General features: G+C 40.9%; 1 protein-coding gene across 1 annotated transcript in view; it reads left to right on the top strand.

Annotated features, from left to right (window-relative positions):
- The window catches only part of cacng2a (calcium channel, voltage-dependent, gamma subunit 2a), an 84,883-nt gene that overhangs the window by 43,273 nt on the left and 25,001 nt on the right, over positions 1 to 16,609 (top strand). Inside the window, exon 2 of the mRNA XM_022194652.2 lies at positions 14,696 to 14,779. Within this exon, the coding sequence (XP_022050344.1) occupies positions 14,696 to 14,779 (84 nt within the window). The remainder of the gene's footprint in view (positions 1 to 14,695; positions 14,780 to 16,609) is intronic.

The raw sequence follows: 16,609 nt of genomic DNA, 5'->3' as shown, positions 1-16,609 counted from the left end.
CTCTGCTTACTGGACCAGGTTTGGCCTTGTTGCTTTAGTTTGTTCTTTAGATGTTGGCTTGAAGCTTCCAGCTAGTGATGGTGAAATCGAAGCTTCATGAAGCAATGAACCACTTTGACACATTTGCTTCAAGAGTGACACATTGCTTCGAAGCATTTGACACAACCAGAAGAGTGACATCTGCTGATCCTGTGTCAGAACTGCATCAAAGTGGAAAAAACTGAAAAAGCCTCAGGACTGCTTGTCTCACACTGCTTTGTACTTGCAATAAATGTTCTAAAATGTTATATATGTATGTTTGTGTGCATATATGTATAGTGTGTTTCTATGAATGAATGTGTGTTGTGTATGAGTGAATCTATGCGTATGTATCTGTGTGTTATTTAATGTATGAAATGCAACAAGATATATCTAAACTAAATTCTAACTAAATGTATACTCTCCCTAACTTCTCTCAAAATGACAAATGCACTAGCGTGATCTCCTCCTCTCAAAAACCCACAATTTGAGGAGCGAATCAAACCCCTATGCCTTTTAAGACCTGGACAGATTGAAATGTCCCACCCCTTCAAAGTTCGCGCGAAGCACCGCGACACGTGATGTGACGTAACGAGGCCTCGTTCTCGATAGTCACGTGATTGTGGGCGTGCTGAAGCAGGGATCGAAACACCGTCTCGGAACACTTTCGCTTCAAAAGCTCGGCACTGTGTCGAGCAAAGTGGCTCGAGTGCAACATCACTACTTCCAGCAGTAAAATCGTCTTTAATGTGTTTCTTGGTGTGTTTTAGGGCTTTGTACTGGATAGTTGTTTTGGTAAATGTGGTTCTTTAAACCACAGTTATCACATGGTGCTCATGTGTGCAGTGATTAGTGGATTTGGTGCAGCCGAGTTGTGTCTTTATCTTGGCTGTAGTGAGTCTTTAGAGGTTTTTGGTCAGACACTTTCTGTATTCTTGTTTGTGAACCAACATTGGTTGTCCAGAAGGTAAGAGTTCCTGTCCTGATTCTCTGTTTAAAGAGCTTCTCTGGTAGGCTGCAGGAGACGTTAGCGTTTGGGTTGTGCAAGTTTGGTTTTTGTACGGTTTCATTTGGACGACTATCTTGAGTCCCCTCCATGTGGTTTAGTGAGGTTTTCTGGAACAGTTCTACAAAGCAACCTGCAGCAGAAGAGACTTTGAGAGTTTTTAGGAAGTTCTGGAGACCAGACTTTAGAGCAGCAGAAACATGTTTCAGTAGTTTGAGCAGGAGAAGGTGAGCTTCAGAGTAGAAATGAGATGGAAACCTTCTTGACCCGTGTGGTGAGGTCCTGTATCAAGAGTTTGAGCAGGCTGTGAAGAGTCTGTAGTTCTTTGGTCTGAAAGCACCAGAAGAGTTGACTCATTAAAGGAGAAAGCAAGAGATATTGTTGGTTCTTCTGTTGCTCTGCAGTTTCCTTAGACTGAATATCAAGTTTCTATTTTAAATCATTTACCGTGTGAGCCCAAGAAAACTTCAATAAATTCCCTCCATCCCCTGGACACAACAGATTTTATTACCATGTTAAAAAAAATTTTTTTGGAGTTTTTGAGTTTTAATCATAGTTTTTTCTCTTTGCTTGTTTAGTTTTGTCATCTGTGTGAAAGGATCTAAACAAATAAAGTTGAGTTGATAAACTGAATAACTGACTAACTCATGATTGTGACAACAGAAGTATTTTCATTGTGATTTAAGGTTTGTTTCATTTTTAAGGTTGGGGATAAAATCTTGACAGAAAAAAAAGATTAAAGAAATAAACTACATTAAAAACAATTGAATCAAAGGAAAAAACATTTAATACAATAAAACTTTTAAAAAGAGAATTAAACATTAAATACAATTAAATTATTTTAAACAGACAAAATATTTAGTTAATTAAACAGAAGATACAAAACATGTAATTATGAAATTAAACATTTTTCAACAAAAATATTAAACATCAAAAATGAAATATTTTATATCATTGTTTAAAAATACAATTAAACAAGAATATTAAACATTTTTAAAAATGCAGAACATTTAATTAGATTAAACCTTTAAAAAGACAAAACATTTAATTAAGAAATTAAATGTTTAATTAGAAAATTAAATCTTAGAGACAATTAAACTTTAAATAGGAATCAAACAGAAAATACAGTGAAGCAATTAAAAAGAAAATTAAACATTAAAAGGTGGAAAACATTTAAAAAGAAAAACCTGAAAGATTTAATTGAAAAATTAAACATTGGGAAAGAAAAGGAAATTTTTCAAACAAGCCGATAAAACATTTGAAAAAACAATCATTAAAAAGACAAAACATTCCAAAATCAAATCAGACATTCGAAAAGAATAAAACGTGAGGAAAGGTCAAAACTAAACATTTAAGAAGAATCAAACTGAAGACAAAACATTTGAAAAGACACCAGTTAGACTTTAGAAGATCAAATTAAACAGAAGAGATGATAAAATGATCAAAAAGAGCAAAAACAGATAAAGGTCTTAAAGCGTTTTCTAGTCTGAAATGAAAACAAGTTGTTTATTCAAACATTTCCTCTTTCTATGTTCGTAATTTGATTGTTGAAAGATTTACTCAGAACTCATTTCAGAAAACTGCTTTCCAGATAAAGTCTACTAGTAGTTGAAGGCATCGATCAAACTAATGTTATGTTCTGATCTCCACAAACTTTATTGTTCAGTGAAGAGAATCAAAGTTTGTTCAGGATTTCTAAAGAACCCACAGGTGAAGGTCTGAGAAGAACTCAGATCGATGGTCTAAATGTGAAATCAAGACTCGTGGTCACAAGTTTTAAGACTTCTGTTAACCAGAAAGTTCAAACTAACAGAGAGGTACTGAGAAACTTTTAAAACTTCAGTCCTCAGACTGTCTGAAGGTTCAAACTAACAGTGATCTACTCAGGAACTTAGAAGATATCAGTCCTTGGACTGTCTGAAAGCTAAATCTAACAGAGAACTACTGTGGGACTTAGAAAATTTCAGCCCACAGAATGTGTGAAAGCTCAGGTCCTGAGGACTCGGGAGGTCTGGAGGCTTTGGAAAGTCTTGGAACTGAGGGTTCAACCCTCCAGCACAAAGGCTGAAGTCCAACCTCCTGAGAAAAACGGTCAAGTCGAGACTCAAGTTAGAAAAGAAAACTTGAAAATGGCAAAAAATAGATGATAAATACGTAAAAGAAAGAAGAATTAGTATCTGAGTGAGTAGCTCAGGGGGATAAGAGGAGAGACTACCAAGTGGAAGGTAGCAGGTTCAAGACCCACCACTGGCCCCTATTTCTTCTTTGTCTTTGTCTAAGTTTTTCAAAAAATTTAAGAAGGGTCCAGTCTTGAACCAGCAATCTACAGCTCCACAGGCAAACCCTTTACTCACTGAGCTATAGATCAGATAAAAAGAAACAAATTCGTCATCCCTTTGACATCGTAGTTTCTGTTCCTAATAAAGTGACCACATGGGTGGAGCCAAGGCGGAGTCTGGGTGGAGTCAGGGCGGAGAGTAGGAGGGGAGGTGGGTGGCGGCCTGTCATAAAAGCCAAAAAGATTTACATTCATGATGCAGGAATCAGGCAGTTTTTCACTTTTTATCTCAGTTTAGTCAGAAAGATCGTTGATAATGTGTGAATTGTTGCAGCTTGTGAGCCGTAGAAGGTTTTAACCTTACACCGATCATACATATAGAATTTGTATAAATAAAGGAATATACACTTTGCACAAACAGATATGACATACTTAGATGCAAAGTTTGGCATTCAGATTCTATTAGCTCTGGTTCTCCTTCTCCTCACAGTTGATTGCACAACCATGTACAGCATGATCTACTACCTACACCAACATCATTTTTTTCCTTTTCCAGAAAGAAATGCTGAATGAGAAGCTGCAGGTTCAGAGACTGATGTCTCTATAAAACCCCTTTTCACCTTGTTAGTTCACTCTGTCGTGGGCTGGAGGTGTTTGGATGTCAGCTAGCAAAAACCTTTTTGCACCTCTGAAGCTGAATGGTTGCAGTTTAAGTGCAATTTAAGCCTCCACCTCCTGATTCAGCAGCACAGGTGAGGGTGGTGTGGGTGGAGGTAAAACAAGCCGAATGCACATCTGAGCTGCTGCTGAAGCCAACTATATAGTCATCGAATCAAAACTCCCCCAACAGTTTGATCTCTCCTGAAATTACACCTTGTTCACACCTACGTCACTTTTCTGAAGATGCTCCAACTGTCTCCTCGCTGTGACTTGATGGAAAAAAAAATGCTACATCTGTGTTGTGCGAGTACATGATTTGAGCGACGGTGCGTTTGGGCCTCCCTGCCTCAGCAGGGTCATTACCAAGATGAATATAGTGATCATAAGGATGAATAAGGTGTGATTATGAAGATGAATAAGGCGATTAGAGTTCTTGTCACTGCTGCTGGGGTGGCTGTTCATTAGAAGGCAGAACATGTCAGCGTGGAACATGCATGAACCCATTACCTTTTGGTCCACAGGGGGATTTATATGCACATACCCATGCATGCATGCTGCAGCATCGGGGACCATCGATGTTCATTTGCGCGGTTAAATGACCCGTGTACGCAGTATATATTGGTAAAACGGCTTTATGTGTTTGACCTGAGAGGACGGCAGTGTACCTGAGTGCAGGCTTCTGCTGCTACTGTACCAGCTGCTGACTAACGCTGCTCGCTGTGTCGCTGCGTGTCCAGGGGTTAAAGACACCTCACCGGCACCGTCCATGTGATCCTTCCCGAGCAGGGGTAGCTGTATCCATGGCAACGGCAGGGTTCCGATGTCCACATGGCAACGGCTGCTGTAGGGACAGAGGTGGGAGGATGCAGTGGAGGGGAGGAGGGGGGTTTCTGGATGCTGACGCACACAGCGGCTGCCTGGAAAGTTTTCGAGAATGCCGCCCACTGACGAATCAGAAGTGGGCTCCAATCTCTCTCTCCGACTGTTTCTCTTTTAAACGGCACCTCCCACTCAGTCAAGTCCTCCTGACCCCCTGCAGCCCCCTCCCTCCCTTCCCATCACGCACCTCCTACGTGTTTGTGTCTCATCAAACCTTTGTCTCCGTCTGCGGCGCCGTGGCAGCTGTGATCACGTTTGATCGCTGTTGGAGGTTGTTTGGTGTGTAGGCGGCAGCACCGACCCAAACGTCTCCGTCCTCTGACATCCTGCAAGGATTCGTCCGGTTCTGCTCTTTTCCCACAGTCAGAATGTGGATACAATGTTAGTGTGACAGTGACACACACAAGTGAAAAAGCAGCACGTTACAACTGATTTGTTCTGACAACTGCTTCATCTGGTGCAGAAACTTGTGTGAAAGTTTTCTGATTAGTTTTGAATTATTTCTACATAAAGTTAAAGTTCAGTGCTAATTCAGGAAATCATGTGTGAGGCAAAAGGTGACAGGAAGTGTGTTCCTATAACATTTTTATGTGCATTTTAAAGCATCCCATTATAAATGGTTGATGGAAATGGAAAAATACAAGAAAATGTTTCCGCTCTCGTTAGAGGTTTTTTTTTTTTTGAAAACCAGTTGTACATATGTATAGTACATAGAAGCAGTTTTTTTAATATGAAATTCTGACATAGAAAACGCTGAACACTCGACTGATCAGTTCTTTCTTTCACTGTCCTCACCTCTTAAGGATATTCAAAAAAGATTTTCAGAATAATTTCAAAAAATTCTCCAACTGAAAACTTCTCTCCATTTTTCTCTTGTAAATAGACACAGTTTTGTTTGTTTCTTCTTCTTTGGTAGGATATTCAGCAGCTACCATAGTGTGAAATAAGCAAAAAAAAAAAGAATATGCTCCAATACATAGTGTGTCAAATGCAGTATACCAGAAATACCAGGATGTCCTACCACATCTAGTGGGATTTTGTAGTTTGCAGACAATATTTTGGTTTATTCAGGCCATTCTGACCCACAGTCCTTCATAGTTACGTCAATGTGTCGTGTGAGTACAGACAAGCTTATATCTTGACTTGGTTTTGCTTCCAGCTTCCTCTACAAGCACCAGCATGACCAGTCTATCCACACCAATGCAGTTAATGGAAACAGGACTAATTTGCTTCTCATTTATAGAGTTCTTTTGGTGACATTTCAAAATTTTACACCTAATTACCATGACAATTATGTGGAAGTACTGCTCATGTAAGCTCTAACAATTTAGGGTTTCCATTCCATAAAGTTTGGGGACAGATAAAAGGAACGGCCAAAGTCAAAAAGCAGCAGAGGATAAGAATACACTACCTTTCAGTCTCTATGACACCTTAAACTCCAGAAATGCAACTCAACTGCCTGATCTCACAAGAAAATGTTTATGAGCTGCATTGATACAACACAAGAAAACAGATTATTTTCACAAAAAGGCTGTAAAACTGTGAGATCCTTAGGTTTATTTAGGGGAAAACAACCATACCTTTATGTTTATTGTTTGCACTGGTGTATTTTAACCAAAACCGTCATCATGTCCAGAATCTATCCAAGTGTCATAAACAGAAGTCATGAAACCTCATACCTCAGTCTCTTGGGTGGATTTCTCTGCATTTATGCCACTTTCAGCCTCCTTATGCAGTCACCGTTGCTCATATAATGTGTAAGGTGCAAGAAATTTGCAAGTCACATGATGTTGAAGGAGTTCAGAAAAGAACAGAGCAAACAAAAAAAAGCAGATTTCATTATGCAGTTAAGACATTCACTCAATATTGGTCTTGATTGACACCAATAATAAGCGGCTCATATATCGCATGTAATTTCTGATGCACCTCTGTAGTGGATTTAACCACTACAGAGGTGGTTAAATCCACCTCTGTGCATCATTGAACAGATGCACTGGTTCTAGCAGCTGTGATACGTAGGGTTTAACGCTCACTCACTCCTCCGGGTGAAACCACGACATTATCTCAGAAAGAGACAGCCTTATCGATATCAAATCAATACATTTAGACAGGAAAATGAGGATAAATATTATGTGCATCAGTCTCCCTGTCCTGTCTGGCTTTCGTATGTGGCAAAAATAGAGATTAACTGAGCTTTGAGGAGGAGCAACTTGCAGAAATTCCTCAGCCGCGGGCCAGAAAATAGTCGTTTCTGCTCAGAGAAAAATGGCAAGATGAAAAATGGGGGTTTGCTTTTCTGTCGCCTTCTAACAACCAGGAGCTGGAGGTTGCGCTCGTGGTATCAACAGCATTAGAACAAGCCTCCTCAGCTGCATCTCAGAGCTCCTTTAACCAGTCAACACTTAAACCTTGGACCACTTCCACATGAAGCAGAGCTCTGGAGCAGCTCCAGGACCCTGCGCCTATATGTGAGCATCAGCCGGGGGAGCTTCCTTTGTAAAAACATGAATAAGAAGTGGCACGGCGACAGGAATAGCTGCTCCTGGTTGGGCCTGACCGGATAAACCCGGCTCCCTCAGGACCAGACCCAGAGCCGAGCTGCGGAGGGTGACTATAAATCTACCCCCCTTTCTCTTCGCCACAACAACCTCCTCTCTTCTGCTCTCCACTCTTGAGCGCTTCACTGTCTCTCCAGGCTCTGTGGTAATGAAGTGCTTTATGGCTGCAGAGGACAGGAGGGGATGTGGGGGGCACCAGGGTTAGCCCATAGCTCATTCCCACTATAGGGGGGCACAGTGGCTGGCGGTGACTGGGCTGATTGAGTAAGTCTGGATAAACCAGCAGCAGCAGCTCTCCCTGAATACCCTCAGCTGACCCCGGATCAGGGTTCGGGGGGAGGTTGGCGATGGTTCAGTTCCAGCAGGAGATCTCAGATAACCCACTCGCTCCTCTAATGGCAGCAAATTATGACCAGCTGATTTATAGCGGTCAGTCAGGCTGAGCGGGTTGCGGCTACCGACTGGCTTTCAGCATGCTCTCGATGAGGCTATTTAAAGCCCACTGAGAATGAAACAGTGATTAAGGGAAGCACAAATAAGCAAATGAGTTGGAGTCTTTGATGCTGAAAAGCATTTTTCACCCTGTTACTTCATCCCTCATGTCCTGATGTTTATTTGTTGAGAATTAAAGCCGCAGTATGCAAAGTATCCCACAAGCATTTTGTTACATTTGTTGAAATTCTCTCAAACATTCTGATTACAAAAAGAAAAAAAAAAATCTGCCGTCTTTAGCAATTTAATTATCAATTATCTAATGAAACTTTTGTCATTAAGCTGAAGGTCTTGGTGTCCTTCCCCACCGTCAAATCCTTCATTTCCTGCATTGTAGGGAGTTTTTATGCAGTAAATTGTGGCTTTTCTACACAGATTTATGGTTCAAATGTCACAAAGCACAAAATATAAAAGGATGTAATGCAGAAATGCTATTTCTATCAAATATTTATTCTCCTATAAATTGCCTTTTCTTATGTAATGTTATCCCTGCTGAGTCACATGTACGGAGGATTTACTCCTCTTTGCTTTATTTAGTGTCTACTGTTTAAAGTTGCTGTCCGGAGTTTGAATCGCAGCGTCTCCCAAAACGCTGTTGGTCCCACCCTCTGATTTCGTCCCTTTATTTGTGCACGCGCGCAGTACATGAGAGAAGTGCCCGGAGTGCTGCAGCATCTCGCCTGTTTTGCTGTTTTCCCCTCTTCTGCATTTAGTACATTTAGTAAATAATAAAGGAATTACGTTAGAATTCTGTATTGAGTCTAACTTGTCCTAATACCAAAATAACATGAATCTGCTAGGACGAACTAGTAAAGTTTCAATATGTGATTACACTCGTGTATCCCTCTCGATGACGTTGTTTATCAAACTTAGTGCATTTACGCGTGTATATGTGTTACATTGTTTATTTATTTCTATCTAGAGTTCAGAATTGCATGACTCCTCTGACGAAGAGTATGTCCCAGACGCCCCAACATCTTCCTCCAGAGGTCGGGCATCTAAACGAAGCCGTCAGGCGGGCTATGGAGGCCGTGGTCGGGGAGCGACGCGAGCACCCCGAGCCAAAAAACGTCCTGCAGTCTCTTGGCCTGACAAGCCGTGGGATTGGTAACTTTTCTGGAAGTTGCTGATCCCTGATGCTCTCTCCTCCACAAGCAAAACAAATGTGCGCGCAGTTGCGTAGTGCGTAGCTCGCCCACCTCTGCATGGGCTTGCTTGCTGTGCGCGTAACCGTTGATTGACAGCATGACAAAGCTGAAGCTCGAACTTGATTGGTCGGCAGCAACCGGCGCTTTTTGGAATAACATGGGGGTCTATGAGAGGAAGGCGGAGCTCAGGAATAAATTTTCATATCGCGTTATACTAACTTTATATTATAGTATCGAACTAGACTAACACATTTAAGCTTTGTTAAAAAATGATACATAAATTGAAAACAAACGGAAACTCCGGACAGCAGCTTTAAGGATTTGACCTCTTTAAATGGAACATATTACAAATATATTTATAGTCAACATATCTTTGCTCTTGATTTTACTGATTCATTGCTGCTGCTTTTCAGACAATTAATTAAATGTTAGCTGTGCTATCCCAGAAAATGGAGGAGCAGCTTCAAAGATGTAGTGAAACAGTTGTATTTCAACCCAAACCAGGATATTTTTCCAAATCCAACGTAAGTAGTTTCGGTGCCGAAACATAAGCAAGCTTCAAACTTGTAAAGTGTCTGACAAAGTGTAATAGCCACTTAATTCTGGTGCTTAAAACGAACCACAAAGCTGAGAGTAAACAGAACAGATGAAGAGACTTATGGTCTCTTGCCTATCACACGACATGAACTCTGGTCTTCTGGGTGGAAGTCTGACCTCTGAACCAACTGTCCTTCCTCCTACTTCTTTTTCAAACTCGCAGATCAATCAATTACAATTATTTCAAAATGAAATTACATGCTCTTCTCATTCCATGCTTTTTATTTATATGTATTATTTTCTACATTGCAGATTATGCTAATACTGAAGAATAACACTTTTTTTGTTTACAGCATAATTCCAGATGTATTCTTTTATAGTTTGCATGTCTTCAATCATAATCTACCATGTATGAAATAACAAAATAAAAACCATTGAATGAGAAGGTGTGTTCAGACTTTTGACTGGTAGTGTATTTGCAGTTTAGTTGTATGTAATTTTGTAGAGGGACAGTTCAGTTTGAGGACAAAATAAAATGCTGATGAACTTGAGGTAGTTTGGACGTATGCGGAGAAGAAATGTTGCATTTACAGGGAGAAAGATGCAGGAAAAGAGGAAGCTCAAAGAGGAGGTTTATCGATGTGATGAGAGGAGGTGCAGGTGCTGAAGAAGGTGATTTAGTTTGCATGGTGTCTGATTACAGTTTCACTTTTCTAATTGGCATCTTTTAACAGTCTCTTCCTGCGTCATCTCTTGCATCAGTCAGAGAAAATGGCACAAGAAAAGACGACTCTTTGTGAGCCTTTTACTAATGCACCGTACTGTGCAGCTCCTCGGTGCTTACAGGTGTTTCTCTCTGAGCGTTTTGACCTGCTGCACACCTGAGCGTTGGGTAGCACCTCTCCGTTCAGCCGCCGAGGCTCTTAATAGCCACACGGATCTCTCCACGCCGCGGCCCGACGTTCACCCTCACGTGGGGAGCTCTCTGAAATGAAAATGCCATTATAAAACATTTACCAGCCTGCCGAGTTTACATGTCTTACAAGAAAAGGACTGTTTGGAGCGGTTAAGTGTCACATAAATCTTTCAGCACGCTAATTGAAGTGGTTCCCCCAATAGGCCACTCTCCACAGCTGGTATTACAAATCGCACAACTGTGGATGGGGCGGCCAGCTGCAAAACCAAATCTTACACCCACTTGATAACGCTGTTAAGACACACACATGGTGCTCTGTGGGTTGCTGCTGCTGCTGCTAGTTTGCTCAGACAGCTCCACTGGGAGTGTGTAATGTAGTCGTATGTAAACACAAGTCGTCTTTCGGTGAAATATGCTCTGAGAGGAGGCTCGCTCTCCTCTCCCTCCTCTCCACGCCTAGAAATGCAACTTATTTAAAGCTTATTTAAGCGAGCAAGTTGAGGAGGAACATATTATTTCCAGCAGCAGCAGCCTGGGGGAGTAGCTGTAGGAGGCGGTGGGGTTACTCCCACAGTTAGCCACCAAAGCTTCCAAGGATTACAGGCTTTGAGCTTCGGTTAGCATTAGTGAACAGCTGATTGGAAAAACCTGCAGAACTTTACATATCAGAGCACCAAGTTTAAAAACGGTGCAGGTCCGTTTAACTCTGGAGGGCTTTTTCATGGCTCAGCAATTACTGTGACACTCAAACTTGATGTATTCCACCTCCCACTGCATCTTCCCTCTCCGTCCTTCAAAACCTCTCCGTTACCTGCCCGGCCTATATTTATCTCTCCCTTCGTTTTCCATTACATTGTCTCCGTCCCTGCCTTTTCTCTGTCTTTATCTCTTTCTGCCTCTATTGTCCTAATTTCCGCAGAACCTGTTGATGAAAATCAATGTTTTTTTTGATTGTGGTCCAAATCTGAGACAGTAGGAGAAAGGAGCGAATTGAGAGTGGATTTAGCCTGAGGAGGATTAGTGGAAACATTTGTGCAAAAGTTTACACGCTTGTCCTGAAAAGTGTGTTTTTCCAACCTCCTTTTCTGTAATTTTAAGGGGTCGGTTTTACCTAAAAAAATTGGATAAATTCATTCACAAAAACAAGCACTAACATTGTGGGTTTATAAACGTAACAAATCAACATAACTAATCCAACAAACTAAGAGCAAAAGGGGACACACTATATATACTAGCTAATCTCAGAAATAGTTTTATTGCCAGGTAGGTTTTCATATTCGACAGATTAAAGGTGGTGATTGGGTGCAAGATTTAAATATTCATTTTTGTGCAATACAGCTGTCAAAAAAAGACTAAGAAAAGTGTATTAATGCATGTTTTTTTGTACAGTTGTGTGGCTTCAAGTGCGGCCATCACATTTCCTGTGGAATTAAACTGCATCTTTAATGACGTTTTGATGGATCCTCATCTTCCATTAAAGTAAGAGTATGATGCAGGAAAAATATTTGTCCTTTCAAAACAGGTACAAAATCCATCCGGTGTTTTCCATCTCTTGAGGTGTGGTTAGCGATATTTAATAGCGTCATCTCATTGTGGCTTCAGTTTCTGTGGTGGTTTATTGGTTTTGTTAGCACCCACAACTGCAACTTGTTTGATATAGATGCATCATGTTGAGTTTTTAATTATCTTCCAACTTATTTTGACCAATTGCAGATGCTGATACATATCTTCTACCATCAGAAGGTATCAGAAATATGCTCTAGTCTTATGATGCCTATGGAGAAAATACGTTATACAACTGTCCAATGGGCAAAACATACATAAGATTCTTCAATTTACAGCTAGTTACGTGACATTTTTGAGCAAAAATTTAAACTTTTAGCCTGTCAATGTTCATTTTAGGCCAATACGGATATTTAATTTTTAAGGTTTCATCAGTCATATTGATGCTGCTATCGTGTCCAACTCCTATAATTGACTTATCACTTCAAATTTCACACAATTCTCATTAACCTTTGCTAGTTTTCAGTTTAAATTCGCATTACATTTGGATAGAAACTTGACAAGTGACCGTGAGTTAATCAAAGCAAACATTTCCCCATCCGAGCCTCGTGACAGACGGTGCCATCCATGAACGCTGTCCGCAGGTGGGGGGCAGATTGAGGACGCTTTGATGGCTCTATTTTCTGAGCGGCCATCACCGGGGGTCCCCCTCTCATCGTGATGTTCACAAAGTAACAACCGCCCCCCTCCCCCGCTGTGTCCATCATACCTCGTTGCCAAAACCACCTCGGCAACACCTGGCGCCATGGTAACCAACACCTGTTCACCTAATTAGAGGGACACTGGAGGGAGAGGAGATGAAGAAGTTAATGAAACGCTAATCTGGTCCAATCAAATGCTCCGGCATCTGCCTGCCCGCTGCAGCAGCAGGTCGCAGTAATGGCCGCCTAATGGGCGCCTCCCCCTCCACGCCACCTTCAGTGACCTCATCAATGCCAAAACTCCACTCGGAAAGGAGCAGACAGGGGAGACAGCAGAGGGGGAGGGAGGAGAGACGCCGCCTCCTGGATGGACAGAGGATGTGGACGGCGAGGTGTCGTCCAAATGAAGCAGCATTAGGAGATGAGCTTCCCCTGTGCACAGCACTTGGAGCAGCTCCAGGTCGCAGCAGCTGCGCCGCTCGTGTTTACAAGCCGCCCACTGCTGCCAGAGAGGCCTGATGCTCAGCTCGGCTTCCTGAACAGAACCAGAGTCCACAGATACGAGCTGGTCTGACTCCGTCTGTGCTGACCAGCAGAGGAAATGCAGCATTGCTGAACTGTGCAGAGCTGCAACCAAGTTGAGTGATGTCAGTAAGAAAAATATGAAAAAATAACAGCTTTTTTTATATAGAGCCTTTCAAAAACAAAGTTATAAAGTGCTTTACAGTCAAAAAAAAAAAAGTCAAACTAGAAAACGAATACAACAAATAAGATCGCAAACATGCAACAAAACAAGATAAAATAGTGTCAAGACTAGATAAAATAGCTAAATCAAGTTGACAAAAAAGGATTGTGAATGGTGTTACAACAAGACCAAACACTGCGGTTAAAGACCCTGTAGTGTCATTTAAGTTGCAATTATACCTGTGTAATTTGCATATTTGGGATTAAATGCTAAAAAAAAAAAGATATAAATACTACTTTACTTGGTTATAACAACCTTGAACTTTTGAACTTAAAGGGTTCCTCTGCTGTGGCAATGGTGAGAAACCCTGAGAGATTTTTCTGCATCTGAGCATGTTGAAATGAACAATCAGTGGATTTCAAGTCAATGATCACAATTTGAAATGATGCAATTTGCAAATCAAAAACACCTTTTTTGATGTGGGTATCTGTTACACAACATGTCTGACCCAGAGTTTAAACTGTTGTGTCAGTGGTTTTACAAATTTTGTCATCCTCCTTTTGTGACCATTATGTTTACTGAGTTTTAACCCTCCTGGTGTCTTCATTTATGGGCACCAAAAAATAGTTACTTTCTCTGAAAAAAAAAAAAATCCCCAAATTTCTGAAAATTTGCAAAACTTTCAGGACGAAAATTCCAATAATTCCTTAAAAGTTTCCTTAAGTTTTATTTTAAAATAAGTCCCCCAAATTTGGCAAGAAAATTCTTATATTTTCAAAAAATGAGTAAAAATCTTCCAAAAAATCCTAAAAAGATCTAAAGTGATTACATACACATTTATCAGTAAACTTTATAAGACTTTCTTTAGGGACATTCACATAAAGAAAAAAGCAACCAAAATCCAGCGAATTTCGCTGGCTTTTGGTTGCTTTTTTGTTAATGTTCTTAAGAAACATTTTTAACATTTCATTTCTCCACCAAAAAATGTTCAAAAATTTCCCAAAAATGTTGAGAATGTGAACATCAGAAGTTTTACTGTGAAAATATTTTTTTCTCACCACATTTTCAAACTTCAAAACAGGTCAGTTTTGACCCGCAGGACAACACGAGGGTTAAATCTAATATACGGTGAATATTAAATGGAAACTTGAGAAATTCACCAACAGGATAAGTTTGGCCATTTTTGCTCGACTTCATCAATTATCAGAATCATGCTCTGGCAGCTAATTAACTAATCGACTGATCATTCCAGCTGTGAAAAGATCAACAGTTACAGATCAGCTGACTGAGTTCTCTGTTCTGTTTTCCCTGCAGGAAACTTCAAAGGGATGTGTAAACAGATAGACCACTTTCCAGAGGAGACAGATTATGAAGCAGACCCATCCGAGTACTTCTTACGTGAGTATAATCCTTTTTGATTTTCTAATAGAGAAACGCTGTTTGTCTTAGAAGTGACCACAGAGGGAAAAAGAAACTCCTTCTCAGATGTCTTTTTTAGATTTGTCCCACTTTTCGCTCAGACTGGAGCTCAGTGCCAGTAGCTGCTCTTGGCCCGGTGCTGCCAGTGCTGCCGCTCTGAGGCCGGCCAGGCTGAGTCCTGCCAGGCAGTTCGTCTGTTTTTACTGCTTGGCTGTGTGTAACATAACGTGCAGTGTTACAGTCGGCTGTGTACCCTGTAAACACAGCCCATTGATTTCTGCTCCCTTTTCCTTTGTGCAAGCAAGACAGAGATGCTTGTCGAACTCATTTGCCTGCTAATCCTAAAAATCACAACAATACCTCTGAGGTCTTGATGCACCGTTACTATGGTCTGGTCAATACTCCAATTAATGTGTCTGAGATGCGATATGGTGAAGAACTGACACTTAAGACATGAAAGGCTTTATCCAGCATCGCTCTTAATTATACATACTCCTGCCTCTGAATACTTACCTTCAGTTGTTAATGTTGCTACGGTTACAGCCATTTCTATGGTCACCATCACGGTGTAACAACAGATGCAAGCTGTTTCTATGGTTACAGCTCTGCTCCCCTGTTGTGTAACTTACAATAAGACAGAAATGACTGTATAAATGTGATTTTATTCACACTAATTCTGCAAATCTCCTGTTACTTTAGCAGCTTTTCATTTAATTTTCATTTTGGAAGGATTTTCCTTTTGATTCAGTTAAGGCAATCTGTTAAGACAGCTTTCAGAAAGAAACATTCTTGGGCAGCAGTGGAAAAGCTTTGGCTGCTCTCCTCATATCCATATTTCAAAGTGTATATGGACACAGTAACTTAGTCATCGCTCCTCGCCTGCTGTTAGCAAACTGTAGCTCAGTAATGTGCTTGCTTTTCTTCAGTAACAAGAAGTGCAAGGGATTATTATTACTCCCCCAAGAAACACGGCAGAATTATGTGATGATTGTCGTACGTTTGCCCTTCCGTCTGTTAATCTGTCTGTTTGCAACATTACTCAAAAACGGACCAACAAATTTGGATGAAATTCTCGGGGAAGGTCAGAAATGACGCAAGGACCAACTGATTAGATTTTGGCAGTGATGCGGCTTATAGTCTGGATTCACAGATTAGTTAAAGATTTCTGTATCATTGTGAGGCACGATGTCACTGTAACTACGACAAGTGAACACTATGTCAGCTGCCTGCTGACGATCACATGATTGCAATCCTACTAAAAATGGACTTATCGGGATTTATCCATCTGAAATTATACAACTGAGCAGCCTAAGCGGCATACTGCGCTCTCTGAGTGCTTTTCTTGTTGGAAATTCTGCAATCACACTGCAGTTTCTAATCTAAGTGATGCTCTGATTCTTCACAAGTTCGAACAGTGCCATACACAGACTTAGAGGAGAATAATGACCTCAGTAGCACCAGAGTTGTGTTTACATGTTTCTAAGGCCTGGAATCCAACCTCAGATGTTGTAGTGACCGCTGGGTCACTGGATGACCCGGCTTTGTAGATACAGAATTTGACACTTGATGAGAAGAAACTCCAGTGACTTTTAAAACAGCCCATGTTGTGCACGTTTACAGGTTTAGAGCTGTACATTACAATAGTAAGGGGCTGTAGCATAGAAATGGTGGAAAACTGTGAGAAAGCTGCTCATTCTGCGTTTGAGGATCAAAGTAGCTGCTGGTCAGCTGTTACGTAAATGTGGTACATGATGCTGTAGATAACAGAAGAAAAGCCTGGACCTTAAATAAGGGCTTTCAGGCGGGTAA

The sequence above is a fragment of the Acanthochromis polyacanthus genome, chromosome 21, assembly GCF_021347895.1.
Source record: "Acanthochromis polyacanthus isolate Apoly-LR-REF ecotype Palm Island chromosome 21, KAUST_Apoly_ChrSc, whole genome shotgun sequence".
NCBI classification, from domain to species: domain Eukaryota; kingdom Metazoa; phylum Chordata; class Actinopteri; family Pomacentridae; genus Acanthochromis; species Acanthochromis polyacanthus.
Note: the sequence above shows the minus strand (reverse complement) of the source record. Positions and strands in the feature narration are given on the sequence as shown.